This window comes from Opisthorchis viverrini (genome assembly GCF_000715545.1).
Source record: "Opisthorchis viverrini unplaced genomic scaffold opera_v5_556, whole genome shotgun sequence".
Lineage (NCBI taxonomy): Eukaryota > Metazoa > Platyhelminthes > Trematoda > Opisthorchiida > Opisthorchiidae > Opisthorchis > Opisthorchis viverrini.
This window is the reverse complement of record NW_008752215.1, coordinates 27,330-45,406: the sequence shown is the minus strand read 5'-3', so window position 1 is coordinate 45,406 and position 18,077 is coordinate 27,330. Positions and strand designations below refer to the sequence as shown.

At 47.6% G+C, this 18,077-nt stretch overlaps 3 protein-coding genes across 3 annotated transcripts in view; 1 reads left to right on the top strand and 2 right to left on the bottom strand.

Annotated features, from left to right (window-relative positions):
* Positions 1-2,846, bottom strand: part of T265_11699 (hypothetical protein) — a gene marked incomplete at both ends in the record, with an annotated part of 11,361 nt that extends 8,515 nt beyond the window's left edge. The window contains one exon of the mRNA XM_009178421.1: positions 2,747-2,846. Coding sequence (XP_009176685.1) covers positions 2,747-2,846 — 100 coding nt within the window. The remainder of the gene's footprint in view (positions 1-2,746) is intronic.
* T265_11700 (hypothetical protein) overlaps positions 1-15,294 on the top strand; it is a gene marked incomplete at both ends in the record, with an annotated part of 70,112 nt that extends 54,818 nt beyond the window's left edge. Inside the window, 4 exons of the mRNA XM_009178420.1 lie at positions 847-999; positions 5,334-5,390; positions 7,251-7,702; positions 15,171-15,294. Of these exons, the coding sequence (XP_009176684.1) occupies positions 847-999; positions 5,334-5,390; positions 7,251-7,702; positions 15,171-15,294 (786 nt within the window). The remainder of the gene's footprint in view (positions 1-846; positions 1,000-5,333; positions 5,391-7,250; positions 7,703-15,170) is intronic.
* Positions 15,295-16,475: 1,181 nt separating this feature from the next.
* Positions 16,476-18,077, bottom strand: part of T265_15500 (hypothetical protein) — a gene marked incomplete at both ends in the record, with an annotated part of 28,402 nt that continues 26,800 nt past the window's right edge. The window contains one exon of the mRNA XM_009178419.1: positions 16,476-16,942. Within this exon, the coding sequence (XP_009176683.1) occupies positions 16,802-16,942 (141 nt within the window). The remainder of the gene's footprint in view (positions 16,943-18,077) is intronic.

Here is an 18,077-nt window from a genome sequence, read left to right as displayed (position 1 = left end):
GGCTGACAAGCGGCGTCGATCTTTTGACCAATCGCGAGCGGGATTAGGCTTTTTGGCCATAGCAGCTCCTAAATGTGAGCGGTAAAGCGGTTAACCACTTCGAGGCGAACTTATCACCCTATTCTTCTCTTACGCCCGTTATTAGAGTAACTTACGAACCAGTACCTATAGAGTAGTAAACACCAGGAGTGCGGGATTTGTTTCTCTATAATTTTCGCGAAAATCTCCCGTCCCTAGGGACAGGATTCCTCGGGATACCACTTCATTGTTTCCTGGTATATTATTCCCCAACCTGTCGGACATTGTGGTCACTTATCTCAACTACATCCTACCCCGCTTGCGGTAGAAAGCAATCTTTGACTGGCATCTTCTGTTTTTTTTCAATGGAGGGCGGGCACAATGCTCCAATTCTTGGCGACTTTCCTTGTCCATGAGCTAGGCCTTTTGTAGTGCCATGCTCCATTTTTTGGCCAGGTTTTTCTTCTTGTGGTTCTTGTATCAAGTTGTTCGCTTGCCCTCCTAATGAGACTTCACCCCCCCCCCTAACCGAGTAAAATTCTTTCGCCATTCCAAAGTTGGTTGTTCATCCTCGTAAGCTGAGAGAAGGAATACATAATATATGTTCAACACTTTTTCCCCTCTCCAACTCCGAAATAACTCCAAGAACTACTCCATTTCAGGAAGTCGTTCAGCCAGTGCGAGCTGTGAGTCGTGTTCACAAACGCTGCGCCTTCTCTCTCTCTCTCCTGTTGCCGCCTTGTTTGATAGTTGTTGCTTTTTTTCCTGTCCTTCCGTCATACTATAATTGGTACTATGACACCTACTTTCCAACTTGTTCTGCTGCAGCAGATGGATGGAATGGCCTTGGACGGAGCCGACCCACAACTGGAGCGACAAGTCGAGATTATCCGCAATCTTGTGGAGTCGTATATGAAAATAGTGCACAAGACACAAAGGGATTTGGTCCCCAAATTGTTGATGCATATGCTGGTCAACGAGGTAAGTCGTGTGGTTCGGATGAATAGTTCTAGGGGCTCGATATAGCTCGGTGTTTAGCGCGCGAGCCTACTGCACGGGAAGGTCTGTGGTTCAAACCCAACCCCGGCTCCTCGTTTGGGCTTAAGCAATCTGACAGTATCCCGGCCCTTGTGGTTTCTTTGGGGGTATGGGCGCCGGAACGCTATTGCGTCTATGGTCCTTCTAGCATGGTTTGCTCTCCCGCCGGTATGAATATGATTCATTCACTTCGAAATCTGTGGCTGCTGAAACTGATATGCGATTGATATTGTCTATGAATCGCGAGGAGCTTTTTCGTTTTGCCGGTAGTTCCGCTGTTATTGGATTACGTAACCTGCATGAAGGTCAATTTCCAAGATCGCATCTGACAAACTTGTTCTGTCCGATCTATCTAGGTCTGAATTAGTCAATTTGATACCTGATACTCCCCAGTAGTTACCAGCAATCTGGTGAGCATTTTGCGTTATCTCACAAAGTCAGTCCGGGGATCCTCTTGCAACACAAAGAAAAACGAAAAGTAGTTTCCTATAATTCACTCCATCTGCACCTTTCAATTCAAATGTTGCTCGGTTTTATCCGTCCACGTATGGTGTCACTTTATGGTGATCTAGGGACGTCACCTGTGGTCAGATTCTTTCGTCATGTCCCTGAAATATCTCGCAGCATCCCCTCGATTTGACAAGTCCCATATTCTTCCAGTCATCGTTGCTGCGAATGGACAAACAGAGCCAACTCTGTATTGGTCGATGGGGATCTTTGTAGCTTTCTAGATTTTGGGTGCCAGCATGTCGCCATTTGGGGCCTACGTGGCTGCCGAGTCGAAATCGTTTGTCTTTCTGATTATGACTGACTGGCTCTCGTTCAAAGTGGATGGGGCACCCAAACGTAAATTTCGACTGCTGGCTATGCCACAATGAGCGAGATGAAAAAGCAGGCATCCGTGGTGTGTCTGTGGTCCTGAGGTTTTGTATCATGGACGTAAATGTCATCCGCATACGCGCTAGCAACCCCAAGGACCCTCTACCAGACCTGTCCGTTTAGCGGACAACTTCAAAGTGTCATCAGCCTAGTACTCTGCAGAGATACCTTCATTGTTGCTTTGGGCTGGAACGTCCGTTTTAGTTTTGTAGACCCATCTATCCACCGTATCCTAATAGAAACAGGCCTATAACACAGTTGTGAGTTTTGCTAACTTCGACCGAATTGCCGTTTTCCTGGATGGGGACCCCGAGACGGGCCATATCAATGGTTAGAGACATTGTCAGACATGGTCGAGTCGCGCCCTCAATGGCGCTCGTGCATCCAAGGTATTGCCTTCAATGCATCGCTCCCTTCCCAGTTCCCCCACTTGACCATCCACTGATAGTGCTGGATTTATGCACCAATTTATCAGCTCCCGTCTGCAATGCGCAGCTACCTACCTCTCCCCCAAATCATCGGTGGACGAAACTGCGGCAGCTACAACCATTGTACCACGGGTACGCGGTTATTACAGCTGACAATGATGATGATGATAATGATACCTTCGACCAATACTCGCCTCCAGTATCCACGAATGTACCTACTGACTTGATACGCAAATCACGGTGATACAACCCAAAAATATCCCCTTCTGGCCCACATCGGCGGCATCCGTGGAAGATAGTCAGTCCCTCCTCTTCGTGCCCGTATAAGTTCACGCTGGTCAAGAACTGCGGACTTTCAGCACACTGTTGAATAAGTCACTCACCATTATCTGTATACCACTCTCCGTTTCCAAATCTACCACCTAACTGCGGGTCTTCCGGGCTTAGTCGTTCAACTTGGACGTTCGTACCACCCGCCAGCATGACTATACTGGCCGATTGAATGATCCTGACAGATCGCGACTTTCTCAGCTTCAAAACTGCATTGCGTGTGCTGATTCCGCAAATAAACACCGCGCCGATCTGCACTGAGCTTAATTAGGCCCGACAACCGTGCAGTGCCTAGATAACTGTTCTATGAGATCCATTCTAGTAGAGCGCTTTCACCCCTGAGACTGAGTTCAACTCGCATACCGTAAGTACTACGGTCTAGGCTTGGGCAACCGGACAGTATCCCAGTCTTCGTGCTTCCTTCCGTTGGCGTGGCAGCTAGGCAGGATTTTCAGATACTTGGACAGATGGCCCAAGTGGTTAGAGCGCGAATTTACTGACCGGAAGGTCCGTGGTTCGAACCCGACCTCTGCCTTTTGACTTCCCCTGTCTAGGTTTGGGCAACCTGGCAGTATCCCAACCTTCGGGTGGCCTGGCAGTTAGGCACCGAAAGGGTGCTACAGCTGAAGGATTTATATTTTTTATTTTGGACAGTGAAATGTGGAACATCTGAGCTCATCCCAAGCGGCCCAGTTAGGCACCGAAAGGGTACTACAGGTGAAGGATTTATGTATTTTATTTTGGACAGTGAAATTTGGAACATCTGAGCTCATCCCAAGCGGCTCGACGTGTACGATCAAAGTGTGGGGTCTTGTATGCGTGTTCCAGAGACACAGCATACTTCGACAAAGAGAGGAAACAAGGTTTCAGCAAAAGATGCCTGTTTGACACAGAGCACAGACGTTGAATGCCGCGACGTGAATCAGATCTTCTGGGTTTAGTAAGGGATTATTTTAGTTTTTTTTGTCAGGCGATAGTTTAGTCTCGGAAAAATGGTTAGGGAATTGACAGGCTGACCGCAGTGCATCGTTTGATGTGTGAGGAGAGGTTGTGGGTGAGGACCGTTGAGTGAATCGCTGCAAGGGCGACTGATACATCCTGGTTGCCCAACTCGAAGGAGGCTTGGTTGAGATACTCGACCTTGAGCCTTTGACTCCAAAGCCTGACCTACAAAGCATGGGAAGATAGAGTTTTGTTTGGGAGCCCTTTCTCTGGCCTCTGACTCAAGAGCCGTAGAGGGCTTCTCAAGGACTCTTCCAAGAGCTCATCACTCAATAACATTACCCACTTGATCGCAGGCGCCCCGCCCGAGGCCGCCATGTATTACGCTTTCTCGCGTACGGGGACTCGCTGTTCTTTGTGAGGCTGTTCCTCGTTGGCCCTTCTGTCATAGGTGAACCTTAAACGACTGTGTCCAAATCGTTGTAGCCAACAGAATCATTACAGCACTGAAGTTCGACCACCACGATAAGGTGACATCTTTAGGTTGGAGTCTAAATTTGCCGCTTGCATTGCATGGCGATTCCCTATAACCTTATTTGAACAATGGGAAATTCAACAATCCGTTCCCCCCCCCCCCACAAACCTTAAACGACTGTGTCCAAATCGTTGTGTCCTGAGGTGTCCAGCCCTCGAACTTCTAAAAATGGCTGAAGTCACAATCCTCTTTAGGGATGTCCGCCTAAACGGTTCACCAAGGTATCGAAGCCCAAGAGATTAGCTTTCACTATTCACTGGAGCAGACCACAGTCACATTTTGAGGAAACAGCCACCTTCAAATTGGCTGCAAAGCTCCTCAATTCTGAGGCTCTCCTTCCATCTTCTCTTCCTCATGGTTCATTGGTCATTTGACGACTCGCTTGCTCCACAGTTCAGGTGAACTGACTTCTCATGTAGTCTGCATTGTTGAGATGGGTGAAATCGTCAACTACCAATCCCCACCGTCGAAATTCACGACGATAGTAATTGCTCCAGCGTAATAAACTTTCCTTAAGATTACTGTATGGGAAGAGACAGTGAGTTATTTTGACGTTGAAAAGGGTAAAAAGTCCTATCAAAGAATACGTCTCGCAGAAAGTCTACAAGACGTGTGTAAACTAGACTCCCTTTGTGAGCTGTTCTCCAAAGTGTGTGTGAAAGTATAACACAGTAAGGACTGCCACCTATCGATTTCAATAGGTAACTTAATTAAATATGATAAAACTAGGTGCGACACTGACATAAATCTGACCAAAGAGGCCTTCGCATTGGACCAAATCCTCCAGGAAGCCAGGCGCCTGCGGCGAATGGTGTTCGGAACTCGATTTGGACAATCCTGGCTAGCTGTGTTCACTTTTGCTATGGAGTAGACCGTCCATCAGACGCAGGTTGTGATTTAACCAATCAGTTGGCTCTCTAACTTGGATCGGCGTTGCGCATTTTCCTACCTATACTAGCCCCTTCTTCACACCGCTTCTCATTGACGAACTGTTTCATTCCATTTTGTCGAATTTTACTGTTTCTTGCTTCTACACGTCAGTTTCTTCATGTCGAAGTTTCCGGTTAGCTAAGTAGTCTGATTCAGCTGCTCCATCAAGCTCCGTTTTCTTTATGCCGAAATAAAATCTCACCTTGCTAATCTAATTTTTCCGAACCTCACAGATCAAGAACTTCCTCAAAGGCGAACTCTTGCCCAATCTCTATCAAGCCGGTGACTTGGTAAGTTGACATCGCCACACACAGTTGTCGCTTCCACTCTGGTTTCCCTTCAAACAAGTACAACTGGTCTCATCATGGCTACAAATCGGTTTGAATTTGGACGTCTTTCTACACTGGTTGATCTGGAACCTTCCGATCCGAGACACTTATTTACGACCCCGTCCACACCGAGCCAATCGTGCTGAGTAACCCTTGTCCCCCTGAATCAACCAGTTAGGTTTGGGGGACCACACCGAGCCAATCGTGCTGAGTAACCCGTGTCCCACTGATTTAACCAGTTAGCTTTGAGAGAACCTTAGTGTGAGCCACTGGTTAGCTAATTGCAATTCAGTACTACCCGTGAACCTGAGGACCGATCCCAAGAGTATTTCGTAGCCATCCCCCTACCAACCTACTGATTACATCGAAATCAGTTAGAACGGGGCAGTGAGATTCACAGTGGATTGGCGTGACTCAAAATCGAGGCCTTGCCCTGTGGAACATAGCAGGATTATGCAAATGTAGTACTGCGAACTAGTTGCGATTAGTCATGAAAACTCGAATGTGTTCCAAGCGGAGGAACGCCCGCTTAAGTTAAAATCGCTATGGTGCTCGCACCATCTGTCTGTTCTGCGCGCCTCCTTCCTAGTCAGCTACCAGCATAGATTCAACTTTCTCTCCATCACTAAGAGCGATAGACGCCTGCGTGGGTAGTTTATAGTCCCCCGCCCATGGTTTGTCCTCTTGAGATGAGACAGAGAAATTCATAGTGTGACTGAGCTAGGATCTTGAATTCAGGTCTTTTGCAGGCAGCGTGAAGAATCTACGGCTCGGGTGTCCCAAACGCGTCACAAATGTTGCAGGGTGAGGGTGAAAAGAGCGGAGTTCGCAGACGCGGTATCGATGACGCACCTGATTGGCCAATCGATCCTCCTAATATCAACCGGTTTAGTAGCTGTGTGGTGAATTCGTAAGGCGTGTGTTTCAGCCTGCGATGTCACAGAGTCTCATTCGGCGAAAGTAATCTGGTTAGAACCAGAGTAAGGTAAACGCTGTGGCGGTGATTGGTTTTTGGGTTACCCAAACCGAAGTAGCAGGTTTCCTTAGAAAGGCGAGACACGGGATCCGCATCTTATTGGGAGTTTTTTAGTCTGTCTCGACTGCACACAATCATTGGCAATGTCCGGACTATCCTTTTACCGGTGAGTAATGCCGGTGTAATCGTGATACTACTGATGGGGAGGCATGCGAGTAGTATGGTTTCTTCTTGTAAATTCACTTTGCGTCTCTTGCGGAATTTGTGGAGCCGCTTTGTAGCATTTGCTTGGATTTAAGCAACAGTCAACGAATAGCCAGGAAAGTTCAGAAAGCAGCTTTCAAGTGAAGATGGATGTTCAGTTTTTGTAAATAAGATGCAAATGAGAGTTTTGCTTCCCTGTCCAATAATCTGTCACTGCTCAGCTGGCATTTCCTAATAAACAAATCTGCAGCGAAGGCCTTCTTCCTTCCACCGGTAGAGTTTCCACCTCCACCGAGCTGCTTCTCATGATACTGTTTGTATCATGGCTGGCTATGTTCGGTCGTACGACCTCTGCCGTAATGACACTACTGGACATGCTTTTTCTCGTGATTGGTTGGTTCCCAGATGTAAGAAATCCATGAACCCGCTTCCTATTGCTTTTGCTGTGTTCACTCTGTCTCTAGCTACTTCATATCACTGTTTGCCTACAGAATGGTTGTCCCTGCCGATTGATTTGTCAAATCGATTGCTAAATACTCAAGCGTCTGTGTCCGTTTCTTCCGTTTGCCTTAAAATGCTATTTCGGTGTTTGTGTGTACGCTTTGCTATCTCAGTTACTGCCTCATATTTGCGTTCTCCAGAACACTCTAATGACCGAGTCTCTTGGGGTTCAACAAAAGCGCGAGGAGATGGTTCGTGTGTACGATGCGATGAAGGAGGCTCTAAGCATCATTGGTGAAGTATCCATGTCCACGGTCTCTACCCCAATACCGCCACCGGTCAATGATGACTGGTTACAGGTAAATCTCCTGTGCTCGATGGTTTGTCTGTCCAACTTGATAACCTGTTCCCCGATTTTCAATCGGCCCATACTGTTTTCTCTGTTGCAGCAGGATTCCAATCTGTCGGTGAACGCCTCCACAGGACCACCTCCACCAAGTCCTGGTGGTAGCCGTAGGCCTCCACCACCTCCTCCGGGTGGCTCAGCAGGTGGTGGTAAGGTGCTGACACCTTCGGTTGCGTCTCGCGCTGCTCCGTCCGTGCCTAGTCGGACAGGCTCCAGCCCTCAGTTGCCCGCTCCATTGGTTCCTCAGTGAGTTCCACCGTTCATTTTCAGTCTCGATCTCTCTTTTTCTGTGCACATTTCCGCACTACTCGTGGAATTTGGGGTTGGTATTACATACCGAGTTAGTTAATCTACTCCTACTTCACCTCCCTCGTGTCTGTTTTCCGAACAACCGCACTTTTCCCCTACCTTGGCCCCACCCGATATCAAGTGAAGTCTTCCCATCGCTTTTGGCACGATGTTCTTTATGTTACCCATGTAGATGAAACCAATCTAAGCTGAAATTCTCAGCAGCGCGCAGAATTCCGAACCCACATCGTCGCTCTTCCATTACCGACTGATCACCATTTTGATTAACTCGCACTTAAACAAGATGTAGACATCAGCGAATATACACTCATTTGCAAACTAATTTGGTTTTTCGAAAGACTCACCTGGAACCTAGCTGAATCTCTCTTTTGTGATGTTCTCAGGCAAATGAATGTGCTGCATCAGGCCGCCTCATGTTTCAGTCGCTACGATATTCGAGATATCGCGATACATGTATATCTTTGTAATGTACTGCTCATAAGGTTGCTGATGTAGCCATCCTTCAGCCACGCGATGCACACCACGTGCTTATTGGCTCCTCGAAGCTCCCCAACGGAGTTTCGTGAGATACACACAGCTGATGATTCCCAATAAGGATTAAACAGCTGCACAGTTTGGATTTGGTCTTTTATTTGTGAGTGGTAATGTCTTTACACATTACTTTCGAGCGGCAATGTGGCCTGTAGAGATTTGGGACAATCGCCTCATTGTTGGCTGACACGATATTGTTGAGAAAAAACTTTCGGTTTTGCTCTGCTTTCAAGCACCCCGATCTGCCTGGTCATCACTTGTTTCGCGACTGAAATGGACAGTCGTGTGGACTATAACAATCGATGAAAAAGTTATCGTTCATCAATTTGGCAAGGTGCCTATCCCTTATCTCTTTGTACTTCCATGAATGAAACTGGTTACGACTTTCTGATTGTGGAACCCATACATTAGCTCATATGGGGTATTGTAGGTAACAGGTAATTCTGAAATTGAGGCCTCTCAAGAGAGCCATGGCTCCGATAGTGGGGTTGTCGATCCTTCCGACACCGTGAATAACTTCTGTGGACTCACAGTGACAAGGTGCTCTGAAGACAGTCATCCCGCAAGAAACTCACCTCATGACTCACAGGTACGTCTAGCATCTCTAGTGTGAAGCGGATCCGCCTCGTGACCATTACCGCACACGTAAGTTTCACTCATCGGTGAACTACGTCTATTTTCTTGTGTATCCTAGGCAATCTTTCCCCCATCGTGAAGAATGTGAAGCCCACTCGCCATCGGGAGTTCGTTCACGCGCTTATTCCCATAAATTTGGTATTTGTTCGTGCGAGTCCAAAACCGAATTTACTTTCATATCGCAGTACGATTTCATTGGTATCGTTGGGCACGTTTTATTTAATCTTTACTGGCGGATGTTGTAGGACTGTAGGTTGTCCAAGCATCAACATCGGTATATTGTTGGGAAGGGTGTCCGCCTTAGAGAGGTATTGGAAAATCATTGCTTTGGAGCTACTATCTGTTCTGTCCGATTTTTATGTCGAAAGAAGTGCTTTGTACCACTTGGTCTCGATTGTGAAAACACGATTCTGACAACTGCATAACTCTCTGATGGATCGTGTTGCTTCTGTCATCGGTTATTGGCGTACTTTCCTGACCCTCAACCATTTGCTCTCCGTACTTTTGTGGCCTCCTCGCGCCTGCTGGATGTGGCGCAGCTCTGCACTGCATAGTTCCACGCCGCGTGATTTGCTTGATTATTGTTCTGATTTTGCCTACCTAGAACTGCCATATTTCCGGGGTTTTTTTCAAGCACGACGGCAAAGCCCAAATGTCGTAGCCGATAGTGTGTTCTAGGGCCAAAAATTATGTATACTCAGAGTTGAAAAAGTATGTTTCAAACACCAGTTTCTTACCTGTGTAGTCATGTTAGTTTTGTTGACATCATTTCGAGCAACTTAACTGATGTTGTACGTCTGTGTACCGTATTAACACGGCACGTTCTGGCGACACCTGAGCCGACCAGGACAAGACCCTCCGAGGTCACACTTTGCTGAGCATGGTGACTTTTCGTGCTTCTTGTTCGGACCCGTGTTTGTATGGAATGCAGTCGGTTCGAACCTGTAACAAACACCTATTTTGGCTATGTATATTTGTTACTTTGTGAGTAGTGTAATGGTAACTACGACGCCGGCCGTGTTCGTCATGTAAGCTTCTGTTAACTCCTCGCCCGTGGGCACTCTTTTATTTTCAACAACAGTGCACCTTTCGGTGCCTAGCTGCCATGCCTCGCGAGATAGCTCAGTGGTTAGAGCTCGAATTTACTGACCAGAAGGTCCGTGGTTCGATTTCTGCCTCTCGACTTCCCCTGTCCAGGCTTGGGCAACCTCGCAGTATCCCAGCCTTCCTGTTTCCTTCGGATGCCGTGATAGTTAGGCACCGAAAGAGTGCTACCTTCGTGCTCCCGAAGGAAGCACGAACGCCGAATTCCTAGACGGGAGCAGTGGGGTTCGAACCACGGAATTTCCGGTCAGTAAATTCGCGCCTTAATCAGTGAGCCATCACGAGCTGTTCCTGAAGATGCAATCAACATGGCTTTTCGAGACGCCGAAACCAAATTAAAAGCCTCCATCGTCATCGGTGAGGATGGTGGTGATGCCACTGTCTTATAACTGGTCAAACAGTTTTGTCCCATGGTTGCAATAGAACAGCAGCACTCTCAACATTACGTCTCATCGTGATACCTTTGACATGTGCTTGGTGGAAACTTGGAGTTCAAGTACACGTAACGTGAGCAAGAAACGATGTCTTCGAGCCACGTCCCTCTAATGAACGGATATTGTATCAATTGAGCTAGCGACGACGGTTCCTTCACATCACACCCGTCGGGTATGTAGCATGTCCGTGGTTCGAATCCACTTCCAGACGCTCGACTTCGTTCGTACTAGTTCCATTCTCAAGTTTTGCCGAGTCCTTTGTACGCTACACACCACACTGAGGGTTGCCTCGTTTGTGTATATCTGTGCCTTTTGCTATTTGTTTTTATTTCTGTCGTAACCATCATCTCACCGTCGTTGTCTCTGCCAGCTTATATCGCCTTCCTGTTTGTTGTCCCATATTTGGTCACTCTTTATCCCATTCTGTCCAACTATTGTATTGTATTGCAACAGGCGCGTCTATTCGGACATGGTTCCTAGGCCACAGCAGGATTTAGTCCCCTCCCCAACGTTCAATCTATTGACCCAATATCCCCTTCTCCCACCTGCACTGCCTGCGTAAGTTGTTGTTGTTATGTTGCTTTTGTCTCGTAGATTGTTGCTGCAAAAACATTGTGCTTTCTCCAACGTATCGGCCTTCGTCGTAGTGTCCTTTTTCTGCGTAGTTGTTGTAGCCTATATGTAGAGTAGATGCGTTTTTCCACGTCCGTTTTGAACCTGTTGTGTTGGCTTCCTTACATTTTGGCCTGTCCGTAACTGCTTGCCAGCTTCAGGGAACCTATTAGAGGTTCTATCATCACCCCCACACCCCGGGTGAATGGAGTTTGGACGCGCCCTCGCGCAGTTTTTCGTCTGTTTTGTAATTCAGTGAGATGTCAAAGGGGGGGGAATAAATCGATCAGCTCTAACACCCGATTGGTGCCTTACTGCCATGCCACCGGAAGGGAGCACGAAAGCTGGGATACTGCCAGGTTACCCAAGTCTAGACAGGGAATGTCGGCTTCGGACAACGGGCCTTCCAGTCAGTAAATTCGCGTTCTAACCACAGCCATGTCAAGGGGGCGAGATGGCTCAAGTGGTTAGAGCACGAATTCACTGATCGGAGGGTGCGTGGTTCGAACCCGACCTCTGTCTCTCGACTTCCCCTGTCTAGGCTTGGGCAACCTGACAGTATCCCAGCCCTCGTGCTTCCTTCGGGTTGCATGGCAGCTAGGCACAGAAAGGGCGCTACAGCTGAACGATAATTATCATAGCATTATGTCAAGGGGATCAGATAGCTCTGAATTCGTTGCAAGGATTTTTTAAGTTTCAAATGCAGATTTTATACTGCAGTCGAAAAGTACGAACAGTGGAAACCTAGAAGAAACTTGCCGCCCAGATGGTTGTTAAGAAACGGTTCACCGATAGACTCATGGATACCTGACTTACTTTGGCTTTTCATACTGTGGCGGATCGGTCAACAACTTGCACAGACGCTTGGTTTGGCTGGAGAAGCAATAGGATTCGGGGAAACCGAGGAGCAATATCCTTGTTTGGAATCGTCAGCAGTGCACAACTCACCGCAACATTCTTACTATGAGCTTGGGGTCTAGGCTTGGGTAACCTGACAGTATCCCAGCCCTCGTGCTTCCTTTGGGTTGCATGGCAGTTAGGCACAGAAAGGGCGCTACAGCTGAACGATTTATGAGCTTGGGAACCGCATCGCTAAATCAAGGCCCTCTGGTCTGCTCTGTGAATAGCTCCCACTTCAACATGATATTGCATCACTCTTCTTTCATCGGACCTAAACCCGGTCGAGTTTATTTACCTGGTTGGGGAAGGGTCGGCCATCGCTGATGACTGACTGGTAGGATGGATAGTGGTTTGGTTTCTTGTACGATGCAAACTGGGGGCTCGTTCAGCAGTAACACCCTTCCGGTGCCTAGCTGTCGTGCCACCCGAAGGAGGCGCGAGAGTTGGGATACTGTCAGGTTGCCCAAGCCTAGACAGGGGAACTCAGGATGCAGAGGTGCGGTTCAAACTACGCAACTTCCGGTCAGTAAATTCGCGCTCTAACCACTTGGGCCATCTCGCCATCGCCCTATCGACACAAGAACGCTTGCGTTTGTTCGATCGTCTAGCCACATTTCTGAACGTAACTAGGTTCCCATCTTGGGATTCATAAGGTGGCTTGCTGTATTTGAGTCACTTCCATGTGACTGAGCAGACTGATCTTGAAGTCGCCTCCCATTCTCAGTGCACCGGCCGGAGCCGGTCCCTGAATTCTCACCCAAGCGAATGGACCAGGTTTGTTTGACAGATTTGCTCGAGATTCAGTGCGCTGATCAATGTCTTGGTGGCGTTTTAGTTATTAGACCAAACCGTAAACTGGAGGCCACGTGATCAGTTCACATGATGAATCCACATATACACATGAACGTGCTGTAGTCTGTGCTTCCCTCAGCAGGAGCTTCCCACCAAATAGAAGCACCAAATAACCAGACCACTTACAAATAGTTGTCTTCCCCCCAACAATTTTGCAAATTACACAGGGATTGTCAACAGCTGTATGATCCTGCACTTACAAGGTCCGTCTGATTGGATCCTATTTTGACGGAAAGCATCAGAAAACTGGCCAGAAAGGACGTTTATGTAGGGTACTGTAAGTGGGATCATACTGGTTTATGATTGGGGAAGGTTGTTATAAATAATCCCTAAATCTGTCCCTCTTTTCGGGGTATGCGGAAAGTCGCCTGTACTTTTAATGGAATCGATACGTGTTGCTAACCCTGTATCTTCGTACCTAGTCGCACCTCAGAGGTACCGTCGAACGGAATGGATGCGTTTCAGCTCGACCTAGTAGAGTGGTTATTTTATCAACCTCTTATCTTGTTACGTGTTGCTTGCTATATTACACAACGCACTTTGCATGTTTCTGGCGTACTTCACTGTCTCCCTTCGTTTTGCATGTCTCTCACTCCTACCCACCCCCACCCCCTCCGTTTGCACGCATGCGGTTCAACTGGGCGTCACGCTCACTTTTGCCGGTACTGCTGCTGCTGCTTTCGCCGTGGGACTCTGTGTGTGTGTGTGCGTGTACAGACGACCAGGCGGTCCTCCTCCTCAGATCCCCGAACGTACTGACATTGTTGCTCACCCTTGACTTGATTTCCACCTCCTCAATTACTCTACCTTCACCTACATGCTGTATGTATGCTTACCTGTTTTGCAGACGTCGTTGAGGTGGTCAAACCGACTCACGTTGCTGGTTGTGATGATGTGCTGAGAACAAAGTAGAAACCAGTGGTTCCGTATATACTACTCACTTCTTCGGTGCATGTGTCCGGTCGCCATCAGATGTACGATTCCAACGCGTTGATCGAGCATATGGCTATACTTTCTCATCCACATCCCCGTCGCCATTTTCCGTATATAATGCACACACACCTATTTGACCCCATCTTTTTACTCCGTTCCACCTCTGCATTTATCTGTTCGAATTGCGATTTCGTCTACTACACTGATCCGAGAGCTTCATAACTTTCCGTTTCTTTCCAAGGTTCTCCTGAGGTTTGTTTTTGTTTCGTCCACCGCCAAAAAAATATTATCATGTTTCCAGTCGAATGGCCGGTAATATGGCAAGCTACTCATCTGTAGTGTATATAACAGCAAACGGGGCTTGTGTTAATATCATTTCCTCTAGTAAAAAAAGAAACTTGGATTGGTCGCTTGAACTGGTGATCCTTGAGCTGGTCCACCTATGTTATTACTCCATGCTTTGTTCCTTCGGTATCATCTGTTAACTTGGTCAATCCACTCGCCTCGTTCACAATCCCGTTTTCTTTTCCCGATAATCATTTGTCTTTCAACCGTAATGACTTAGCGCGCGCCGTTTGATTTCCTTCTCGTTCCTACCTACCTGTGTGTACGCCTGTGGTTTGTCGTTTGCACCCCCGGCCTGAGAAGTCGTAATAGCATTTAGCCGTTCGCTCGATGCAACTGCTCCCGGCCCATGGTCACGTGTTATTTATTCTTTTTTTGCTACAAACAGCATAATAGTTGGTAAGACACATAGACGCGCGCGTGCACACACACACACATATAGACATCTCAAGGCAACCGATTATTATCCCTTGCTGATACATTCCTTATGGTTACACAGTTTTATCTTGAATTGTGCTGTTTTTTTCTTGTACACCAGAGGCAATGGGGATTATTTGGTACTGTAATCGTTCGTGGTAGGTTCATGAAGCTCACTGCGGCAGGTCTGAGAGACTCAGAGATTAGTTTCGATTTCTTGTGACCCTCCTCGTTGTGTTCGTCCTCGGAATTCATTCGCTCGTCCGGGTTCGCGCTGTCTGTTATGCATCTGTCTGACCGAAAATCGCGCACTTCAGTCAGTTTTGAAATGTCCACGTCTCAAGCGCGTTCACCGGTAGTTGATCAGGCGGCTGTTGATCTGTTTGTCAAGATTGTTATTGGCTTGCACGCCCTCCAGGATGGGGTCCCCGTGACCCCGTCTGTGCTTGACTGGAGACGTTGCAAGAAATGGCGGTTAATCGATGTCAGTGGCGTTCGTGCTGTCAGTCTCTTTCCAGCGGGTTGAGGTGTAGGCACCTCAGAATGCTTGGCATAGGTCAGCACTAGGTCCCCTCCCTCACCCACTTTCTTTCTCTTTTCAACTAGACGAGCCTTGTGATTGTACGGCAGCTTAGCATCAGCGCCAACACTGATGTTGCTGTCTTTTATGAGGATGATGGTGATGAAGAAGATTATGATGAAGATGATAATGAAGAAGAAGAAGATGGTGATGATGATGATTGCACCCATCCAACTGCGCGCTGAGGATGTCTCCTCGATTGGTGACGAAGCGTTGGCAAGTCAATTGCCAGGCTCGGCGAATGGGTCAGCAGCCACCTGATTGCCTACCTTGAAAGGCACTTCCCCCGCTGTCTGCTAATTACGGCTCCACCTAACCAGTCCAAGATCGTTCAGGTGTGAAATCCACTGTCTGAAAGTCTACAACTGTTGCCCCATGATGCGTACCTAAAGCTCATTGCTCTAACGAACAAATTCCGTTTCTGCCAGAGTCGACGCCAATTTTAGATGACTTCCTGCTAACAGGACCGGTCATTAGACGTGCCTTTCATTCATAGGACCGTCGCTGACTAACTTTGTCAACGCTACCCCCATTAGCAGCTGTTGGCAGTAAAAGCCGTTTCGGTGCCTGGATGCCACTCCACCAGAAAGAACCACGAGAGCTGAGATACCGCCAACCCTAGACAGGAGTAGTTGGAATGCCTGGGTTGGGTTCGAACCATCATCATCTCATCAGTAAGTTCGAGCCCTGACTACTCAGCCATCTCGAATCATAGCGTTGCGTTGAATTGTGAAGATAGTTTGATCTGCTCAGTCGGCTGTGTTACCGCTGGTGTTGCATTCCGGTTAGGATGATGACCATCGAACAATCCGTAGTGCCTGACACCCGCTTTTGTCCCTTCAATTTAGTGAGAACAACCCTGCCACGGGAAGGTCAGGAATAGGACATACTCAGCAGGGACTGTATGCAGTGGAATACAAAAACCGATTTCACTGGTTTCCCAAGACACTCTTCCCCGACCAGGCATTCGGGTCTTGCCCATGTACACTCCATAACCCACTTCCATAGGTCGCGAACGGTCAATCGGTTCGCTAGCGTAGTCCACGTCATCTGGCCGCTTTAGCTCCTCACCGTGTGATTTGCAGCCCGACTCTGCCCGCATAAGAAGCCATCTAATCTTGGTGCCTGATTCACGGTAAGTGAGCCTTGGATTATCAGCGCTGCTTGGATGTGAGGGAAACGTTCCCGCCTGAGGTATTATTAGATGTCAACCGAAACTCAGCGCGTTGTGAAACTTGGTGGACACAGAAGGCTAGGGAGATAGAAGAGGCACCTGGGCTTTTTATAGCTGTGCTTGCCTAAAATTGACCCCGGGTTATGATTGAACACTGTCGAACAATCGTCCTTTCGTGAATAAAAGCAAGCTGGTTAAACAACTTTTTTCAATAACAGGTAAACCGTGATGAGTTGATGACTTCTTCAGGAATTCTATAAACGACGCCAAATGAGTTGCACAACACAGGGGAAAAACATGCCCTTCACGGCAAGGGGGAGGGGACTCTGGAAGGCGCTTGACGCGAATTCATACATCTTGAAAAGAAGGTGAGTAAAACTGTGGTGGTGGGGGGCTAACTGTGATGCACTGAATCATCGTTTCCGGAAAAGCGGCTGCCTTGTTTACAATAATTAGAAACAGTTTCATAAAATATCACAAAATAGATAAATAAATATAAAAAAGCCACGTTCTTTCGATCACAGAGGTTTTTCTTTCGGCAGGGGACAGAGTACTCGGACAAATGGAGCAGGAAACATTCCGCAGCCTCCAGTGACGGCGTTTTCTCCACGGTACCAGTTTTCATCAACTGCCTCGTGTAGATACACAATGTCACCAACCTTGGGAGTAGGTTAGAAGAACGGAGAGTGCCATTCAGTGATGGACGACGTGAACTGCCCAATTTAACAAGCAAGGTGACCCACCTTACTGACTAGTCGCGTCCAATTTTTCGAACAGTTGTAGTGGTTCCCACAAAAGCGGCGACGTTCACGAAATCCACTCAACAGAACCTCAACTCAAGCTCATCGCATGGATCCGATTTGGTTGCTTTCCTGTTCTTGTGAATGTTTTTGCCCCTCGGAAAAGCAATCCTCAGAGAACACTACTTACAGCTAGTCCATTAAGATGTGTTTGTGGGAGGTCAACTCACGGAAGGACTCAGGGGCGGGAGTGTATCATCGAGTGACATTCGGAAAAGTTCTCCAACTTGTCTTTGTAATGTACTACTCATAAGGTTGCTGAAAATCCATTGACAGCCCACGACCGGTTTCGCCCTTCTTGAGGCTCATCTCCAACTTTGTCGATACCTTGAAGCATACTTTAATGCTGAGGCCACCATCAAAGTGATGGTGGTTCTTGGAAGAATGTGATGCAACTTAATGGGACCATTGGTGGCTTATCTATTTGTTTATGCTACAACCCAGGAGAATTCGTGAGGAATAACTGTGTGACGGAACATACTACTCATAAAGTTGCTGAAAACTCCTGTATTAGCATTTGGGGAGGGGTTGCATGCGACAGAGGCAATCGGTTGGAGTAAGCCGATCGTACTCAGTGGAAAGTGTGACGCTTTTTAAACTACTTAAGTCAAGTGCCCGTTGTGGTGCTTACTGGCTGCTTTGGGGCCAAAGCAGTAGTTTTGTGTACGTCGGTCATGGAGCAACGTTGGCTTTCCGACTTGGTGTGCATGGCATAGGGATGGTGGTTCGGGTACCGCATGTCGTTGGAAACGTTTTGCGCGTAAGAGTACGAATACTGTCTTATTTCCCCTCAGACTATGCCGATAAGCTCCGGCTCAATCTACTTTCGGTGCCTTGAATTTTACGGTTTCAAGTAGAACATAAGATTGACGGAAACTCGGGGACTGTGCCTATCTGATGAGCTCCAAGAAGGGCAAAACCGGTCGTGGGGTGTCGACGAATTTTCAGCAACCTTATGAGTAGTACATTACAAAGATATACATGTATCACGATA